This window comes from Epinephelus fuscoguttatus, linkage group LG22, assembly GCF_011397635.1.
Source record: "Epinephelus fuscoguttatus linkage group LG22, E.fuscoguttatus.final_Chr_v1".
Taxonomy (NCBI): domain Eukaryota; kingdom Metazoa; phylum Chordata; class Actinopteri; order Perciformes; family Serranidae; genus Epinephelus; species Epinephelus fuscoguttatus.
This window is the reverse complement of record NC_064773.1, coordinates 21,508,312-21,530,255: the sequence shown is the minus strand read 5'-3', so window position 1 is coordinate 21,530,255 and position 21,944 is coordinate 21,508,312. Positions and strand designations below refer to the sequence as shown.

The 21,944-nt window shown below is 43.4% G+C and overlaps 1 protein-coding gene across 14 annotated transcripts in view; it reads right to left on the bottom strand.

The window, feature by feature from the left end:
• Positions 1-21,944, bottom strand: part of sox5 (SRY-box transcription factor 5) — a 311,103-nt gene that overhangs the window by 96,722 nt on the left and 192,437 nt on the right. For 3 of the 14 annotated variants that reach the window (XM_049566737.1, XM_049566748.1, XM_049566750.1), the window contains exon 1: positions 6,596-6,857. The exons of 5 other annotated variants lie outside the window; for them this stretch is intronic. In XM_049566737.1, coding sequence (XP_049422694.1) covers positions 6,596-6,672 — 77 coding nt within the window. In that variant the 5' untranslated portion in view covers positions 6,673-6,857. Of the gene's footprint in view, positions 1-4,756; positions 4,843-6,595; positions 6,859-21,944 lie in introns of those variants that run through there. 6 more of the 14 variants (XM_049566738.1, XM_049566749.1, XM_049566751.1 and 3 more) reach the window with 3 other exon arrangements.

Below are 21,944 nucleotides of genomic sequence, written 5' to 3'. Positions count from 1 at the left end.
TCCTGCCTCTCTCTCAGTCTCTCTCTCTCCCTCCACCCGGTGTTGTCTTACTTACTGTTCCCTCTTTACACAATCAGCTGTTTGTAAGAATGTCGCTCCATCCCTGCCCTCCCTCCCTCCTTCTCTCCCTCCTTCTCTGTGCAGACTCTTAAGGATATTGCCTAATATCTATTTATAGGCTGTCCTTTTGAACAGTGGGAAGAGTGGGGCAGCAACATAGAGGAAAGGCTATGATGGAGGGATAAAGATTAAGGGAGGGAGGACCTGGAGGAGGGAGTCAGTGATATTCCTTTTCCCTTAGCGTGACTCTGTCAGGTTTTGATATCCTTGATAAGTTTGTTTACTGGACTTTAAAAGCAGGCGTTTCACATGTAGAAAGTGAGCGTGAAAAAGCTAAATCAAATGTCCAGAGTGCACGGGCAAAATGCCAAATTAAAAAGCTATCTCTAAAGATGTCTCAACATATAATGTGACTCCACCAAGTACAAATTCTCTGCTTGTTTGGACTGATGTAAAATGCTCGCTGGATTTTCCCTGATGACTTTCTCCACTGTAAACAGTGTGTAACCGGGAGAAAATGTGAACACAGCTCCTGCCTGTATATGCTCACACACTCATATACACACAGACACACCCTCACACACACACAACGGTGCAGACACACACTCAGCCTCACGCTCACAAAGCATCCTCTGTGAGGTGCCCTAAATCGGCGGCCGACAGCCCAAACCCTGTTTCCTGTCCAGCTTAACCACAAAAGGCAATAACACACAACCCTAATGTCACCGCTGTTAATCACACACACACGCTGGAGAGACAGTCATGTGTTGTGTGTATGTGTGCGGACAGGGAGAGAGGAGAGAGAGCAAAGGGGGTGGGCGCTAAAGACGTGGGCTAACTCATGTGGCCTCTGGGACTACCTCTCTTTCTCTTTTTCTGTCTGCCTCTCATTCACCCAAGGGTTTAGTCACCAGCAAGGCATCGCTCCACATACTTTCCTTGTCATGTTTTCAACCCTTTTTTGTCCCTCTTTAAAACCTTATTTATGTCTTAACATTGAATCACCAGACAACGTGATCGTCAGTGACATTTTAGAGCATAAGAAAGGTTGGAGAAAAGATGAAGGAGAGCGTAAAGGAGGGAGGGATGAGAGAAGGGGAAGAAAGTTTGTGGAGTTGTCTATATACCTAAAAACTTTGTCGTCATCAGTTTGAGGCCGAGCTGCGACAGCTCGTGGGAAAATCTCGAGTGTTTCTATAGAAGACGGAAGAAGAGAGGCAGGAGGAGAGAGTGGGGGGGGGGGGGTGAGGAGAGACAGACAGAGAGAGAGGGAAAGTGCATCCGGTGGACAGCGGCCCCGCTCCCCCGGTGTTTTGCGAGGGGGAGACGCTGCATAATGTTTATTGAGCGAGGGACAGTGTTTTTCCATTGTTGTGCCAGGGCCACTATTTGTGCTGCATTTGTTAAGCAATCCATAAAGGAGTCACAACATTTGTCTCACTGTCAGCGACTTGGCCTGCCCCTGTAAACCAGACACACACACACACACACACACACACACACACACACACACACACACACACACACACACACACACACAAATGGGAGCTCATTCTCTCACATAAATGACAAACACACGAATACCCGTGCACACACTCCCAGCTGGCCTCTTTCTTTCGTCCCACACTTTGAAACCCTCCCACCTCGGCCCAAATGGTCTCCTCCTTTTTCCTCTGACCTCCCCCCCAGTCTTTCCCTTCCTCCCTCTTTCTCTCCCACTCCATCTTCCCCCTCTCTCCTTCCCTCACTACCTGGAAAGACAGAGGTTTCATTGTAGCACACTGGGAGGGAGCTCCGAGCTTCTAACACTGTCTTCTATTGTAGATTGGAAGGATGGTAAATGGTGTGTGTGTGTGTGTGTGTGTGTGTGTGTGTGTGCGTGCGTGCGTGCGTGCGTGCGTGCGTGTGTGTGTGAGAGAGAGAGAGGGAGCAACAGAGTGGGATTAGTGTAAGACAAGCTGCCTGGATTGATGGATGCCTCAAGAAGTAGAAGAAGAAAAGATGGAGAGTGAAGGAGGGATGTGAGTTGTGAAATCCACACACACACGAGTGCATGCACATCGCTGAAGTTTTCCTGCTCTGTTGACAATGCAATACCGCCGCCTGACCTTTGACCCCTACCCTGTGACCTCATGTCATATGACCAGACTCCTAGTTAGCCTGGAGGGACACCTCTGTCTGTCTCTGTCTGTGTTGTCCACACACTTTCGCTCCCAGTCACTCCTGAGACTCCATCACTTTCTCCGCTTTATCCCTGACCCCTCTCCACCACCTCCTCCTCCTCCTCCTCCCTCTCCTCCTCCCCCATCCGTAAACAACAACAACAACAACAACAAGAACAAATGCAATCAAAACATTCCCCCCTCCCTTTCTTCTATTGGCTATCAGAGAGGGTCAGCTGATCGTACTGGTGTGGGAGGCCGTGGTGGGAGAGAGTTGGAGAGGGGGGAGGGTGGGAGTGTGCTGAGAGAGGGGAGGAAGTAGGGAGGGGGAGGAGGAGGTGGGGGGGCTTTAGCATTCTCCTCTGGTATTTTTCTGTCTGTCGTTCTTTCTTTCCCCTTTTCTTTCTTTTTTGCCCCCCTCTCTCGCTCCGTGGATGGAGACACGGTTATCAAGACTCTCTGGGGACAGACAATATGGCCCAGACAATGGCCTCCAGTCCGAGGTGGTGGTGGTGGCAGAGGGAAGGGGGGAGAAAGAAAGACAGAGAGAGAGAGAGAGAGAGAGAGAGAGAGAGAGAGAGAGAGAGAGGGAGGCCGGGACAGGGCCGGGACAGGGCCACAGGGGAAGAGAGGGGCAGAATGGCGCATTAGTTTGCAGAGCACGGACACTCTACTCAATTACTCCACTCGCTCTCTCTCTCTCTCTCTCCTTCACAGACACACACATTCTCCTCTTCCTCAAACACACACACCACTTTAATCTCGCCCTTTTAAATGAAGTACAGAGACACCCACACTGGAAACAGCACTGCTCACTTAAAAATTGGAAGTTTTTATCATCGGCCGCGAGAATTTCCTCCCTTTAAAAACTGCCCTGTACCCTTGTAATTACAAAATAAAAGTCAATAATTATGCAAATAAATACTAATAAACAGCGGTGGGAGAAATTTAGTTTAAGTGGCAAAACAACACAATAAAAATGCACATTCCTGCATTCAAAAATTTACTTTAGTAAGCGTATCATCAGCACAAAATATGTAGGCTTTAACAGTAAAACTTAGTAAGCAGAGGGGCCTTTTTCCACTTTGTTTTCTTGTTATATTAATATATTAAAAATATAGATTATCATGAATACTGAGGCCATAATGGGTACACGGCATCTTACTGTTTTAGGTGATCACTGTGGAGGCAATTTCAGCTACTTCATAAACTGATAGGTAATTTAATCTATGAGGATACGTCATATTTTATACATTGGTTACTGTGCTTATTATAGGTGTCAGATAAATGTGTTCCAGTAAACAGATGCAATATTTTCCGATGAAGTGTAGTGGAGTAGACGGGAATACTCAAGTACTGCCCCTTAAAATCAAACTGAAGTACACTACTTGACTAAATGTACTTATTTACTTTCCACCGCTGGAAATAAATCAGATTTACTTATAGTAATAAAAGGATATAAAGTAAAATCCTTCAGGCTTGCTGCTGAGTGCGATGTCAAATTGCATCTGAGTGTGTCCCGCTTAAAACCGTTCAAAGTGTTGACACGACCGCTAACACACACACACACACACACACACACATACACCCCAATAAACGGAGGGGGACAAATGGAAGGGTGTGAAAATCCACCACTGCCTTAACACCACACCGACAGAGACCTCTTCCTCTCCTCCCTCCTCCTTCACCTCCTCAACTACCCCTCCTCCTCCCCTCAACCCCCCCCCCCTCTTAATCTCTGGCACTCTCACTTTTCTGTAACCCTGCTTCTTCATCTTCTTCTCCTTGTTGTGTTCACCGGGGAGGAATGTGTCAGTGTGACCACATCGTTCCCTTCATCTCTCCATCCGCTGTCACACCAGCTCCTCCGAAATGTCTCTGTGTTTCCTCAGTGTTTTGGTTGCTTTGGCTTTCCTCCGTTTCTCCCTATGTGTATATTTCTGTTCTGTTTGTGCGAACAGATGAGGCCGTGTTAGCGAAGGCAGTCTGTTTCCACTATTTTCAGCCTCGACTGGAAATTTTGATACACAGCCGAGCGCTCAGAGAAACCAAAAAATAGTTCAAATCATGAAAGGCGTAATTAGAATGTAAAATTAGAATATCAAATAATATAAATCACAGAGTGCTCATGCTTTGTCAAGGCATGACGCGCGTTTTCAACAGCTGAGCAAGTAGAGATTAAAAACCATATCACAAGACTTTTGCTGGCTGAAATAAAATGAGAATAAAAAATTGTGTTTTTAAGCTTTGACGTAGATGTAAAGCAACAAATTTAAATAAAATTCCAGTACTGATTTGTCATGTTTAAAAAAACAATTTCCTTTCAGACAAACACTCCTCTAGAAACTCAAACTCTTCTCCATCTGCTATTTCCACTCAAAACTCAAAGTGAATTTTAACAACAATATAATTTAAGAAGAACAGAAGAAGAAGAAGAAGAAAAAAGGGAAGAAGCGTCGAAAACGAGAAGAAGAAGGAAGTGTGATGAGAGGATGAAGAAGAAGCATGGGTGAAGGAGGCGAGCGGACACTTACAGAGACGCAGGAACCGAGAGCATCGCGACCACCGAGGCTGGAGTGCACACACACTGGCAACTCACACACACTCCGCTCCGCAGAGAGACTAGCGCTCGACGCACACACACAGGAAACACACACAGAGTGGAAGATACCCCTCTGTTGCTCACACACACACATACATCCACATACGTACACACACGCACACACACACACGGCCGGAGCCACAGTGATGGAGTGCATTACTGGAAAGCAAGAGTTTTAAGCGCTCTCCTCCTAAGTCATTGTAATCCCTGCATTTATCTCCATACATTCTGCTTTTCGGTGTAATCCTTTAAATTTTTAATTCCTCCTAGCTGTTGTTATCTTTTTTTTTCCTCCCTCTCTCTCCTCAACCACTTTGTCGGATTGGACGGTTTATTAAAAACACGTTTTTGCTACATCTAAATGTGTTCTTAATTCAAGGGGCCCCTGAAATCCCCCCCACCACCTACCCCTACCCCAACCCCACCGACCCCAGTTTATCTCGGAACAAAAGATTAGTTTCATCGGGCAAAACAGAGCGCCACTTTAATGCAATAAAAGTCAAGCAGGAGAGGGAAGAGAGGCGTGTGTGTGTGTGTGTGTGTGTGTGTGTGTGCGTGTTTGTGCGTACGTGTGTTAATATTAAAACGCCGGGTATTATAACATAATCTGTCTCTCACAGCATTAGCATCAAACAACCATTATTCCACAGGCGGAAAAAAAAAGCCACTTGTGTTGACAGTGTTGGGGAAAAGGGCAAGGTTAGAGGGTTCGCACCTCTAAAATTGAAGCAGGGCCCCGCACAAACATCAGAAGGGGGCACAGTGAGATTAACATTAGCATAAGGCAAGAAAGAAAAAACAACAACAACAACAACAACAACACTATGCAGATTGACAATAGGATTACTGAGGGGTTTGCATGTATTGCATTTGGATTAAGTGAAAAATAAATCACAAATAAGTTAATTTAAAAATAAAAAAGGCGAGGTTGAGCGGGAGGGCAGGGTGTAAACACTTCAAATTGGGGTCGAAAACATTCCTAATTTTAGTTACTATTTTGTCATGGTTAAAAATAAAGGAATTATCTGTGTATTTTTGACTTTGCCGAGAGCACCTAAATATGTGAGGCGCTTACAGAAAGAGACGTATTAATAGCTGGTGGGGTAAAGCAGAAGTAAATAAAGTTGTGGTGAGCAGTGGAGATGAGAGGAGAGGCTCACACATTCTGACTTTGACACACACACACGCATACACACATACACACTTGTCTAAGTGCCTCTCTTTCCCACACACACACGCCAACACAGTTTTAAGCAGTTTGTCTATGGAGGTATTGAATTGAATTGACACAACTTCAGTCAGGGGGGACTGAGGAGGGAAAGAGGGACAGTTATGTTACTTATGCGCACACACACACTCACACTCACACACACACACACACACACACATACATGTATACACATTGGCTGCTTTCATCTGGCTTTGCATATGATATCTCTCCCGAAAGAATACGAGTCAATCATCAACTCTCCTTTCCCATCTCTGACTCTGTCACACTCTCCGCTTCCAAACTCAGCGCTGAGACACTTCACATGCTTTACACACACACACACACACACACACACACACACACAGACGGACTCCTCTCTCTTCACACACATGCCTTTCTACTTTATACTCCTATCCTCCCCTGCCCTCCCTATCTCTGTCCCGCTCCGTCCTGTCCTCCGTCTCTGTCATCTCTACGTGAATGTGTGTGTCTATGCGTGTGTGTGTGTGTGTGTGTGTGTGTGTGTGTGTGTGAGAGAGAGAGAGAGAAAGCGTCACGTACCTGTTACACTCCTGAGGTAGCTCAGGCTCAGTGAGCATGCTGGAGTAAGGGTCCGTCTCTCTCGTCAACAACAACATAAAACAGTCCCACAATGCTCAGATGAACAAGGTTAGTCTCCCCAAAACAAGACGGGATAGAAGTGATCCTTCAACCTCTCACACACACTGCTGATTCTCTCTCTCTCTCTCTCTCTCTCTCTCTCTCTCTCCCTGTGTTCCTCTCTGTCTCTCTACTCACACACTTTCAGCCTTACACCCTCCCTCACTCATTCTCTCTCCCTCTCTCACTGCCTCTGTCCCTCCTCTTCTCCCTCCCTCGCTGTAAGCTGTGAGATCTAGGCTCAGCTCTTAAAGGGCCAGCAGCAGAGCCTCTGTCTCCTGCGCTCAGTGTGTCTGTGTGTGTGTGTGTGTGAGAGAGAGAGAGAGAGCAAAGAGGAGGGGCCATTTGACCATAGGGCTCATCACTCTCTCAGTGCAAATGCACAGCAGTGCTGCCCCCTTCCTCAAGTCCGTCTCTCCCTCTCACACACACACTTGGTTTTCACACACTCAGACAACAGTCACAGATCATGTAGACACACTTTAGAGTGATAAGACCTCTGGAAGCACTCATGAACTTTATTATGCAACAAGAAGGGAATTAATATGAGCTATATGAAACACAAACAAGCACATGCTCCTTTCTATTTTCTCTGTTACTATACTTTTACACCACATGGCTGGTCTACATGGCATGTTAACTTTAACACTTTTGGTTGATTGGTGTTACAGTTTCACCCTTTTTCTCCTTTAAGGGCTGTGGCTTTGTGGGTAACCTGTGAGGGTGTGATGAGGACTTCATTGTTTATGGAGGGAAGCAGCTCTGTCGAGGTGTCATGGTGAAGACCACATGTGGCAAAGAGTGATGATAGCCAGCAGAATTAAGTGTCTAGATAAGTTCACGACTGCTGTTAAACCTCATGAGAAGGCCATGTTTGTTGTTTGTGGTGAAGACCGCACTAAAGCCATTGTTAGTGAAGAGCGGTCTGGGCCACTCTGCAGAGGGAAGGATGGCAAGGCTGCTTCCTTCCACACACAGTAAGGCCACCACCCTTAAAGGGGAAAAAGGGTGAGCCGGTAACACTGGGGACCATGTTTACCAACAGCAAAACTATATCAAAACCCCCATCACAAACTGTGACATCACTTGTGCTGTTTAATCAGAGTCTCGTGTATTCAGCTGTATCCTCAGTGCTTCCTATTCACATGCAATTTTCTGTTTCTTTCTTTTAAAAAAACCCTTACTGATCTACACTCTCTTCAAAGCCAGACTCCAATACTAATACTAATCTTTATTTTGTGAAAATGCATGTGTCTGGGAGGTACTGAGCATACAGCAGGATCAATGAGACCTGGCTTATACTGATGCATTTTTCATATAGTTTTCTGTAGTTAAACGTGGTTCCCAGTCAATCAGTAAATCAATATGTTTGCCGTTTTCTGTGTGCAACAAAATAAAGTTTCCGTCACAAATTCAAGGTAACGTGTCATGAATAATTGGTATACAACTTGTCATATTGATAAGGTATTTCTTTAAGGCTGCAAATGGGTGACGTGAAATCGATTTGTCGGACAAGCAGTTCAAAACCCAAAGATGCTGAACTTACAGTCATAACATAAGAGGGAGGAGCAGCAAATTCTCCACTGTAAGATGCTCAAACATGCAAAAGTTTGGAATTGTTTTCTCCATAAACTTGTTTTGATTGCTGTTATTTTGCTTTGTGGCTGATTTATTTCAATTTGTCAAAACACGTAAAGAAAAATTGCGTGTATTATCTATTCTATGAGTCATTAATGTGGTTCCAAAGTTAGTTCACATGCACATTGTCTACTGTGATTAGCCAAAGCTTGCAGAGTAACACCTAAACATATAAACAGATATTAGATAAACACATTTTAAGGTTTAATATGTTCCCATGTTATTGTCTCTTATTTCAAAATCAAAAGTAATAAGAAAGACAGCTGTGTGTACTTGAAGTACTCCTTGTACTTGGATGAACTCTATATTACGATACTGATAGACATCTAATGTACATGTACAGCAGGGATACTCAACTTGCTTTGCCAAGGGGCCACTTTTGCAAATGACAGGAGCCCAGGGGCCACTTAAACAGATATTAACATTATTTATCAGGAAAAAATGAAAGGCTGAAGCAAATCCAGCCACAGCAGCCCTGCACATGTCAGGTAAGAGGGGTGTTTGCAGGATTTGAGGACATTCAGGACTTAGCCCTGATCCCAGATCTTTACCTGGCATTTTTTTTTTAAATACACACACTCTATTTTGATGCTTTTTATGCACTCTTGAATCTTAATTACATTTAAAGTATAAAAAAAATCTCCAGTGTAAACCAATTTATTTGCACTGTAAATATAAAATGGTTGGCAAACCAACACGCACCCTATCACGAGCCAGGTTTAGCCCAAAGGCCGGAAATAGAGTATCACTGCTGTACAGTATCATGGCTCTGTATAAAGATACAATTTCACCTGCAGCCTGGACACCTCTGTTCAAAGTGATAATCTACATTACAGCTTATATGGTCTGAACAAAGCAAAGAGAAGCTAAAGGTTATACTTTTTACGACATATGTAAAATGCCTTGTACTCTCCCATGCTTAATTGGTTAACTTGTGTTGTTCCAGCCTCTTTTACTGTCCCTTTGTTTCTAAGTGAAGCTGTTTTGTGCTCCACTTAGTCACATATCATGCTTTTTACACGACTGGCGACACTAACAGAACAGTGGACATAAATCAAGCCTTAAACTGAGATTATTTTATGGTATCCCGAGCATAGAGGGATTACATTCTCTGTGCAACACAGTCCACAAAGGATTTCTGATGCATTAAAATGGTCTTAATAATGCCTTTCTACATGTTATTACTATTTACTTGCCAAATATTAAATTTTAGTCAACTTAAATTAATGCTTTTAAGAGAAAAAGAGAAACTTTCTTTTGTTCTATCTTCATTAGCCTTTTAATAACAAGTCAACAAGTGAAAGCAGTAACGTCTGCCTATATGGATTCATTCATCTCTATATATCTATACAATGTTCACCCTTTCTTCCACTCCCTCCCACTCATATGTTTACATACAGTTATTTCAATATTTATAGCCATTATTTTTAATAAAAAAGAGTGTTAATCCAATTTTTCTATGCCTTTTCTGTAGGCATTTACACAGAACAATGACAAAGATGAGCCTTGTGGGTATTATGCACATCCTCCAGCCAATCGGAATCACATTTTTCCCCCATGGCCATAATACAACAAATGAGATGCAATAAAATGTTTAACAGACTTCATTTCCTTTCATTTGCTTCCTTTGTTTTGATGCGGTGAGAGGCAGGCATTTGATTCTCAAACACGGAACAGTTTTGTTACAAGAAAGCAGCTGAACACTTTCAACAGAACATATGCTGAAGCTCACATGCATGAATGAGCGCACGCACAAACACACACACACACACACACACACACACACACACACACACACAGACGCACTCACAAAATACACATATACAAACTGACTGAAACCTTCACCGATCACCCACACCCATTGTGTCCTCAGGTGTACGCACTGTACACTGTGTGTGTGAGTGTGAGTGTGTGTGTGTGTGAGTGCATGCTGCTTTCAGCCCTTAGTGCTGTCAGTCACTATTAGGGGTGTGTGGTCTACGTGTCACACATACGGCCAATCCAGCTATTGTTCTGGAGAGCGCAGAGAAAAGTAGAGCTGACAGACTGCCACTTCTGTGATACTTTAAAACACACACTTAGACACTGACACACACACACACACACACACACACACACACAGAAAGGAGAAAACGCAAGCCCTGTCACTGTACCTACTGTAGACAAGCACACATCTACTGTACAGTCAAACACACAGCATGCACACATTGCGTAGTGTTTATAAATTAAGAGCATATTAATACATATATTTACACAATTTTGTGAAATTTAAGGTGTGCTGATGGATTCATGTCGTCAACTCATACACTGAGTAACATTACAAGTTAACAATCCACCTTAAAAGTCGCCAGCAGTCGGCCCAGTGAATTAAGTTATTTTTTCTCAGACTCCAGCTGCTGTGAGAGGCAGCAAAACATCCTTTCATTTTATAGTTACAGTTTACTAATAAAACTCAATAATAAAAAATAATAAAACTAAAACAGTGGTTACATGAGCCTCAAAACCAGCCACAGCTCAGCCCTGAGCACAGTGACCGGCCGCTATTGACCAGTCAACAGACTGCAGTGTTCACAGCTCACCCTTTTAGTACCAGATCTGTGTGCTAGGTACCCCAACAGAGGGGGGACCAACCATGGGGACAGTACAGAACGGTTTTATTGGTACCATCCACAACTTTTCACAGTGAAAATGGGAAAAAAGCATACCAAAGTACACTGTACCGTACTGGTTGGTGGAAACGGGGCTTAAAAAGTCTCCCACTGTAATATCTGAACCAGTGCCAGTTCTTTCTTCTTATATAAAATAAATTCTTTTACAGCATCTGATAACATTTCAGACTCAGACCCTAACTATTGTCTGACAGGGAGAGATAAACTGTACTTTAATGTAAGTTTCGGACCACAGAGCCTGCTGGTTTTGTTTTAAAATGAGACATTTTTTCAAAAGCAACAGGTTGTGAAACTGAGGCTAGGAGTACCTTAGGAAATAGTGTTGTGTCATTTGCGAACGAATCGTTCAAAAGAACGAATCTGTTTAGTGAACGTACTGAACATGAAATACTTCTGGAACTGATTCGTTCATTTCTCAGTTCAGTTGAGCTCAGCAGCGAGCGCACAGACCGGGAGTGGAACTGCCAATTTGGTCCGTGCGAACGATGAATCACTCGTGAGTCGCGAGGGAGCCAAGGTGCAGGGAGGGACTGCCTCCCGCGTGACGAATAGAGACCGTTTTCTCCAAGCTAACGGTTGATGCAGCCAGGAGTCAAGCCACATGAACACAATCACACACCTCCCCATTGTTTAAACAGACTTAGTTTCCAGATAAACAAACTTAAAACATTAGGCTGGCCAACAATGAGACTCACCAATGCAGGGCAGATGCAGCAGCAGCTCAGCCGTGTATCAGTTCGGTGAGTCGGACTACACAGTACACAGTCAGGGCTCCTCCCACCAAGCACTGAACAATTTGGTGAACAAATCTTTTGAACGAATCTTTTTAATGAACTGATTCTAGTGATTCAGTAACATCTAAAGAACTGCTTTGCCCATCACTACTGGGAAATCAACGTGCACTGGAGTGACCCAATCGTAATTATATTAATCAGAAGAAAACATCTCTTTCTCTGTGTTTCTCTCATAGTCCCTCCACTATACATTCATACGCAGCCATTAAGCAGAGTTTGTTAACAAAGATATCAATTTCCACCTTTCTCCTGCTAGAATCCATATGTATATGTACTCACACACACATGGGAAGCACACATTCATGCAAACCCCCACCCCACTGCTCTCTATAAGACAGCAATATGAATATGTCAATGTCAACAACAATGAGCGGCATTAGTTTTCTATTTACCTAATCTAATTCATGGTCAAATGGAGAGAATACACTGCGAGGGCTAAATCTAATCACATTCCCCGACTAAATTGAGCCCCGATTGGAAACGGCATCTCTCCTTGACCCCGTAAACAGCTGCAAAACCAATGATAACCTCATTTGTGCATTACGAAACTTAATTTCTCCATTATGCGGCTGACTCTGCGGCAATTGGTCAACATAACGGAGCAGCGCTGACCTGGGCACACCCCTTGTTCTGCGCCCCTCTTGCTACAGACAGTTGAGAGAATGGGAATGAGCCTTGCGTTTGTCATGGAATAGATGTTTATGTTATTACCATGCACACAATGGGTATGGCACATAGCAGCTTTCAGACTTTGCCGTGAGCTTGGCTGGGATTCATTTTGACTTGACAATGGGTTATATAGGAGATACAGGCGACACGGGATAATGCAACAATGAATGCACCTAGGTGTTCATGAAGAGAAAAGTTTTTAACGAGCTAATAATAATCTGCCCCAGGTCAGGGTTTCTCATGGAGCTACCCTGTAAAGAAAGAGTGCTTTAAGAAACGGGATGTAAAGGAAGGTATGTAAACAAGCTCAAGTTTTCTTGGAGTAACCAGCCTCTCAGGTGTAAACCATTGTCTGCAGTTAAAACATGTTGCTGAGGAATATGAATGAGCAAGGCCACCGGAGTGTATTGTATTGGGTGAGAGAACAAGTGACAAGAAAATGAAAAGGGACTGTTTCACCTGGGCTGGAAACAAAAGAGGGCCTGTTAAGTGATACATAGGTTCATAATCTGGGAGGATGAGAGGGAGGTGACATGAGAGAGACGGAGGGAGAAGGTATCACAAAACCGCCAGTATAACGACAGGATATGCAACACACACACACACACACACACACACACACAAAAATGCACTATCACAGAGAGACAGGAACAAAAAATACCCAGAAGGAACGGCAAAAATTCACAATGCTGCAAGAACAAATACACATTCATGTTCAATAAAACACACTCATTCACAAACACAGGAAAAAACACACAGAGAAGCAAGCACGTACACACATGCACACACAGAGTCCATTACAATGAAACCGTTGATGGGAGGCCCCTGTGTCGGGACCCTAACAGCTGTAGTGCATTAGGGGCCGACCATGTGCAGGGGCAGGGAGAGACCGGCAGTAAACAATCCCAAAGCCTGAAGACACACACACACACACACACACACACACACACACATAGAGTCACACACATCACCCACACATTTTCACAAACATTCACGCACCATATTATGCAAATGTGGAAACACACACGTCGGACACAATGTGGCAAATCAGTAGTTATGGACCTGAGAGGGTTTTCTGTGGAAGAGCAAGATCACATCTAGAAAATGACATAGTTTGCATTTAAATCGGGGAGAAATGAGCGCGCTAGGGCTTGTTGAATATTACTGTGCTGTGATGCTGTGTGAATCAAAATTCTGGGACGGAGCAGCCCCAAAATTTGGCAGTGTTTTTATGAATTTCAATCGTAACCATTCACTACAAGATGAAAACGGTCAGTGATTGCGTTATGAATGACTGACTGATATTGGTGATTGATTATTCTGCCCAGTATCCCAAGGAATTAGCTGCATATTGTATAATCCTGCAGCACATAATTGCAGGAAGAGGTGAGCCCTTTATGAAGCAAGGCGGAAAATAAGGCTGTGAAAGTTGGAGTGATGGATGAGTGTGTGCAACAGGTTGTGTCTGGTCACAGATCAATTTAAGTTGGCTTTTCTACCTTTGGTTTACCTGTAACAACAATCTTTCCCCTACTCTAATCATAAGGTAGTTGCCATTATGCCGATATTAAGAAGAAGAAATAGAAATAAATAGGTTACACATTTCATTCTTGACCTTGGGAACAGCAGTTGACAGATCTCAGCCAAAGTTCCTGTAACAAGCTTATTCAAGGGCTTTTGAACATGTCACGAAGTTCTCATTAGCAAATCTAATTTGTTCAGTTGTCATGGAAATGCAGATGTTTAAACTTTCCACTATCCTGAACTCCTATAGGACTTTTCTGTCAATGCTGGCTTCAAAGTCTAGGATGACAGTTTATTCTTGATCTTGCAAACAGCCAGTGAGTCCTTAAAATTTTATGTTTTAACAGTGTATTTATGTCCAAGTGAAAAGAACTCATACAAGTAAACAAATGTTAAAGGTGCAACAGAATACATCTGCAAAGTCATGCAAGCAAGGGGGGCAGTTGTAGCACTAGGAACGTCCCTGTGAGCTGCTCTCCTGCTACTCCCTCTGCCCAGTTAGCATGAGCTAGCACAGCATATCATATCCCAACCCAAGTCCCTATGGACTGAGCTACTGCCGCCCCCGCAGTACTCTCAGTATTAACAGTTCTGCCAACTTCCCTGGCCAACAATTAACTGTCATTCTCAACGTTCAATGCAGATGTTGACAAATACAAAAACACAATACAAAAATGTATTGATGGATCATAATCCAGTGTTTTGCATAATCATTAAATATCTGTCTGGTGATGAGGACACAGCAGCTGTGTTATTGTATCGCTTCACTTTAAATGACAGTCTGCTTCTGTTCTGACAATTTGTGTGTGCTGCACCAGTGAAATAACAGTGGACTGAGTAACACTCCCATCAGTCACCTGACAGTTATAACTTTGGCACCCACAGCAGCTTCATTGAGCCAGCATTAATACATTAATGACAAAGAGAGACACAACAATGGAAAGAAAGCCAGATGGAAAACTTGACTGGTGTCTGTAGAGACGCCTTACTTCAGTCGAGAAATGCACAGAGCCTGAATGCATTTAAAACGTGCAGGAAAAAGTAGATCCAAAAATAGTTGTGATGTCTTACTGTTAACCTTTAAACATATGTTTTTGACATTGTATCAGATGTCATATTCTGGGTTACATCCTACGACGGTCTTTTAAAAATATCAGATATGATCAACAGCCTGTGGTGTGAATACTTCTTTTTTTACGTCAGTCTCTCCCTCGCAGCTCGTCTCAGTCTCAGGGTGAGCTCATATATCAATACCTCTGGCATCTTTTCTTCTTTCTCTCTCTCTCACTTCTTTCCTCGGAGAGGAGGAGAGAGGAGAGGCCAGTGTGGAGAGGCGCAAGCCCCTGTGAAGTGGCTTTATCGTGGGGAGACACGTGCAGGCAGAGGACCCCGTCTGAAGGCTGAGTGGCAGGCGGCAGAAGCCATTAAGATAGAGCTGCTATCTCTTGCTGCCAGGGCCCTCTTAATACAGGCAGGGGCTCAGGCCGCTCTCATCCTCACACACACCCACACATACACACACACCTTCAATCCTGTGGTACTTGAACTGACATGCGGTGACATGGATGTAGACATGTGCACGTTCACTTACACGAACAACACTTTCTCTCTGTAGCTGTGTGTCTATCTGGAGTCTGTTCCACCTCCAAAACCCATCAATCCCTATCGGGGCAGAAACGCTGTACAGATAAATGGGCAGTTAGACAGGTAGAGACCAAAAGACAGACACACAAATTGCTCTGCCACTTTTACCACCAGTATGGTCATGTCAGTAGTGTGAGGTAAAGTGCACACCAGATTCACTCTTGTGGGATATCCAGGTACAAATATAATGAAGACGACACCTCGAACTGATCAAAGTTTCCTCAGCTGCTGCTCAAGGTTACTGGATACGGACTGCTGTTTGTGTGAATGTGTCAGGGACCTCTCCCCACCATGCCTCCACAGCAAGTGCGCTGCTCGAACCGCCGTGGCAAACACTGCACTGTAAACAAAGCTGTTTTCTTCCCCCGACAATGGCTGCGTTGAAAATTAATTAACGATCTGTACTCTTTGTGCGAATCTTAACTCATTCCTAATTAGCAGGATGTTTTCTCTCCTCTCCTTGAAAACATCAAGTCAGTTAATTATGGCTGAGGGAAAATAGACTGTTTCTGGTGTCACTTATTTATTAGTAATCTTTGGTGCTGCGAGAGAGCGAGCGGCTGGAGCAGACAATGCGAGGAGTGAATGAAAGGGAGTCTGTGTCACAGCGGGGTTAATGAAACACTAGCCTGGGAAGATAAATAAAAAGTGAATGATTTACAAAAAAAGAAGAAGAAAAAAAATGACCTGTCCAGACGTTTTGGAAACACACACACACACACACACACACACACAAACTCACACAGACACACACAAATACACTGTAATTGTTTTGCTACCTGACTGAGACTTTCCCTTGAACTCTACCTCTCTCTATAATTAACAGCAAACTCAAGGCTTTGACTGACAAAGGATAGAAAAGAATGAAAATAAATCAAATATATAGGGGGAAAAATCTATCCGCTCCAAGCAGTGAGGATGAACAGCAGAAAGAGACCGGCTTCATCCACCAAGAACACACTTGTGTGAGACATACATGACGGTGAAGAAGATGGTCAGTGTGCTGAGACGCAGCCTGATATGTCCACATAACGAGATTAAAGTAATGCTCCCACTGAACCTGCTCAGTGTCTTGTTCAAGGAGGAAAGCACAAGTGAGTGAGAAAGCAGCAACTTTAATTGAAGAAGGCTTTGGTGTTGACTTCATCGATGTAATAGATTAACAGGGACAGAGCCCTAGAAATAGCAGCCAAATGAAGATTCCCCAAGGTGGCCATAGTCAGGGTCATCACACTGGCAGTGGTGGTGGTAGGGTGAGAAAGGGCTGAAGCATAGAGTGCTATGACAGCAGGGAGAAGAAACCGGAAAGACGTTTTTAACGTTTAATCATTTAAGCTGATCTTTGGATAAAATCTGAGGGAAATCATTGGATGATAATTGAGAAGTGGAGCTCCAAAGTGATGACAAACTAGAATGATAAATGTCTTGCTGCATGAATATCTGCTTGCTTGGATTGCTTAAAGTTATGGTGGGCAAAACTGGAGAAATTAAAGGTATAGTACAACTAAGTACTGACAGAACTAAACTTAAGTGTGCTGAATTCAATTAACTATTTAAAGTCAAAGTTGGGGTGGGTAGAAATCTGAAAAAGAAAAGAAAAAAAAAAAGGAAGAATTTGAAATTCACCCTTCTTCTGCAGCTCTCCCCTCTCTGTCCTAAGCTCCTCCCACCAGATGACCACAAGCATATCAGCAAGCTCCATACAGTAACCCAGTGTTTCCCATACACTGATTTGTTTTGTCTTATTTTATTGCACAGTTGACCACAGCTCATGTGCTCTGCCCCTCCTTGCCCTGTTCTCCCTCTCTCTTTTTATCAGACAACAAGTGAGACAGGAATTAGCTAGCCACCTGCCTTACTCCCTGCTGCTGTGGACAGCTTCGTAGAGAAGTGAGTGTACAGCAACTCAAAAATGCACCGTCAGACAGCTGCTGTGGTGGCTCAAATTCAGACAGTACAAACCTCCCAGTGCCAGTGTCACAGCAAGCTGGTGGCCAGCAGTAGTATGGCACTAACGTGTAATGGCAGCAACAGAAAGTTTGCTGATCCAGCTGGGAGTCAGGCCGGGGCTGGTCTCCCGGGGCACTCGCTGGATTTGGGTTGTTGAGGTCACTGAGCTGGGGATCAGTCTCCAGAACTGCCGCTCACTCTCCTCCTGTGGTCTGTAGTGGCGGAGGAGTGAGGCGGAGGACACACTGTGATCCTAGGCTCTAGCTAACATAACATAACATAAAAAAGCCAGAAACAGAGCCAAGAAGTGGTGCAAAAGTTTAGTTTTCTCTCAGTAACTTACATTACAATAAGGTTAATATGGGTTTTTTGTCCAGTGACGTCAAAATAAAGCTGCCTTTCCCAGCTTAAAAGCTTTATTACCATACAACACTGGATTCACTAGAGTAATTATTAAGATTGGAAAGTATGGCAACATTGCTGAAATACAGTCTGACTGGATAAGAATCATGAACAGTGACAAGAATTTACAGGTTTTCAACCAGCTACCAGGTTAGCAAAAATTCATTTGGAAGACAAAATGAAGGAAAAAGGCCAAAATCCTTACAACAACTGTCCTATCTGAACATTTATCAAAATCTATACACCAACTTCCTGGTTCAACTTGGTTCACAAGTATTGTTTTCCTTTGCTATGAGGAATCATTACTAATATTTCAGGTCCTTATTTTCCCTCTAAATAAAGTGCTTGAGAAAATCCGGCTACAACGATGTCTAATTTACAGCAATTCGACCACTTCTCTTTCTTGTCTTATCAGTGTTGCTGTTTAGCAATTACTTTGGTTTGTACAAAGTTATCACAAAAGATAGCAACAAATAAAACCCAGATTGCAATAAATCTGAATTACCCTGGCATAAACCCAACCATCCATCAAGTCTTGTCTGCTTTGAAAGCAAAGGGTGACTTTTGGTCCTCAAGTCTGGAGCCAACATGTCCAAAAAGTCCTTGAAGTAAGTGCTCATAAAAAAAAAATTAAATAAAAAAAGGAAATTTGAAGATCTTAAAATCTATTATTGCTGACAAATGTCATGTGATACGATCAAAAGCTCCAGAACAGCTACTCCTACCACAAACTATGCCAAACCTTTAATTGAACTATTATATTAATCTAGATATTCTTGGTAATCAAGTTATTTTGTGCACATACTGAGTTGGGTGAGGGAGGAGAAGGAGGCAAGTTTGAAAGGTTTTGATCTCTCTGCCCACCAAAACAATAGATGCATAATTTCCTGGGCAACACAGATGTTTATTTTCCCTGAGAGAAGAAACTCAAAGTTGATTTCCAGCCTGCTTATATCAGAGATAGGGAACAGCAAAACATTTTTAAATATGAAAAACACAGCGGATTATCACTTTGAGACTCCCTGAGCTTTGTTCTTATCCCCAGGAGCTGATGTTCTCTCTCTACCTCTTCATCTCCCTCCTCCTCCATCACAGTTGCCATCTCTCTCCCTCTTTTTCATTCTTCCCCTTCTTTCCATCCCCTAACCTCCCCCTCCAGTCCCCCCTCCACCTCAAAGCTGTCAGGATGTTGCCTCCTTCGGTCTGAGGCTGAATGGGGGGATTTGGCACCGTTCCCCTCTCGCTGCAGCCGTTTCTTTTTCTTTTCTTTTTTTTTTTTTAAGAGCACACATGTTTATGCACCAAATCTCTGCACTTTGTGTTTCTCCACGTCAAGGCACAAGCTCAACCCTGGATTGATGCGCCCAGGCAGCCCCCTGTGGACTTGCTCTGAGGGAGAAGGGGGATGACAGAGAGAACAGAAGAAAAGAGAGGGAGAGAGAGGGAGCATGAGGGAATCTAGAGTGAAGAGGAAATGATTTTCTGATTTTCTACACAGGCTTTGTGGTCCTGGAAGGCTGTTTATATGTGTGTTTTTTAAGTCCATTGGTGAGAACAAGAGGAGAGGAGATTGTGCTATCCAGTGCCTGAGGGCTATGCTGAGCCTATATATTTAAGCCCCCTCTGTTCCATGCTTAACAATAACGCCTACTAGTTTTAATTTAATTCTGTCATATTTTTTTTTACTAAATAATCCACTTCCATTTTCTATGTCACAGCTGGAGAAATAAATCTAATCTTATCGCACAGCAGACTGGGTGTGAGGTTTGACACTTAAGAGTTTTTCTTTCCTATTTTTTTCCCTCTTTTTCATCTTCAAGGCCATGTGTGATAAAGAACAATAGAGACAGAAGTGTGTGTGAGTGTGTGTGTGTAGTTTACAGAGGGGCAAGGTAGTGCACGGGACATGCATGGAAGCGTTGACAATATGCCCGTAGTATTTTTGTACGTGTGCAACCGTGCGTGTTTGTGATATGCGCGTTTGTTTGGTGGTGGGAGGAGCGTGACTTGAGACATACAAAGCTAAATAAGATGCCAAAGTAAGACAGTGACAGAGTGAATAAAGAGTGGGAAAGATGACTAAAACTAGTTGAGGATTCTGACAGAAAGGGAAAAGAAAACAGTGCTGCTTGAGGTTTAAGGCTACTAGCCAGCTGGCCCGTGGCCACTCCAGATGCGGCCAGCTTCCTAAACATCTTTAAACCCAGCAGCCTCTGTTAAAGAAGCATGCAGCCTAAACCCACACATCATCATTACCCAACCACAACTCACCACCTTTTTATAGAAGCCATTTACATCAGATTTCAATATTGGTTCAATGTGTAGCCAGTGCAGAAGCCTCCGTTTGTGTGCAACTAATCCGACCCAAGACCATGAAACACCACCACGGGCATGTGGCACACTTATTAACTTCTTTAAAAAACGTTATTTTCCATCATATTAATTATTATTTTGGTGTATATTGATTTAATCATTAGTTGTATTTAAAACTAAAGACTTGGCAGAACAGTCTTTTCACACCTTAGTAAGTGACCAGGGTCACTTTCACACCTCGAGTGGACGTTTCACACGCTTCAAGTACATCGTGATTTAGCATTTGCCTCATATTAGACAGAATTGTCAAATTTTTACACTCCCTTTCATCTTTAAACCCAGTTCAGACCGCAGATTCACGACGAAACGATTTGAAACATGCAACTACTTGCAACATGCTGTTCTGCAACGTTCTAAAAACCTGCTGGTTCATACCAATGTAACTAGATGAGATGGTGTATCATCTCTATGCAACAACTCTCTGTCCTTGCATTCCGCTTTCCAGCTTTTCAGGTTTGCTTTGTGGCTGAATATAATTTGTAGCTTCTTAAAATATGACTGGGGATAGTGATAGTGAGATACTGGCTACAGTTGCATTTGTAGTAGTGATTAAACAGTGCAAAACAGAACAAAACGAGCATCAGACAGACTGTCATAAATATGTCACAATGATATAAGTAAGCAGCACCAATTGGTTTGTCAATGAGAATGTGTGTGGGGGGCATAAGCACATACAGCGAGCAGCAGCAATGACCCACTGTCCGACCCTGGCACACTGTGAGGACAGAAACAGAGGGCTCAGCAGGGATGGAGCACCTCCTGCAGCAGGCGAACACGCCATCTTCGGTCATTTTGACTTGACCATTGGACTTCACTACAAGCTGATTGGCTGTCGAAACAGGTGACGAGCTTTACGTTCTACAACCTGCCGCCAGCGATTTGACCAGTGGAGTTGCAGGTGACACAATGAGCCGGCCTGAGCTCAGACGGCCAATTCACATTGCTGCAACTTTTCTCTGCAACATTCTAAAAGCTTGTGAATCATTGTGCTGAACTGGGCTTTAGTGTGACATGTGCGTCCACTCTAACTGATTTTTGTGGGGAGGGGGGATTCCTTTTCCCTAACAGTCACTAGAGACCAACATATCAGTCTGAATGGTAGGTAATTTTAGGCCCACAGTTATGGGTACCCATGCCAATATACTGGGTTTGCCAGGGTTTTAACAGTGGATAAGAATGAAGTAAAACAAACTATGATGTTGGGCAATATTAAGAAGACATGTTGATTTAGAAAAACTTCAATAGCAGCGAATCTGTCAACTGGAACTCAGTGGAGAGAGCCGATTCAAAGGTCTTGACCCAAGCAAGAGTTTGCCTGTTTCCACTGCACTTCTATCAAAGCACCAACATTTTTCCCTCATTGAAGTGCAATGTTTTTTTTGTTTGTTTTTTTTTAAACATTTTTCTTGTATCCACTCAGGTTTTTTTCATGCACAAACCAAAAAAAAAAACAAAAACAAAGAATATTTGACAGGTGGATGGAGATGCACTGGTGGCACTTAAGAAATGAACCCAGAGCCGTAAACAAAGTCTTGCACTGACAGCTAACTAATTGATTGGATGGTTAAGGTCACTACATGAGCCTGT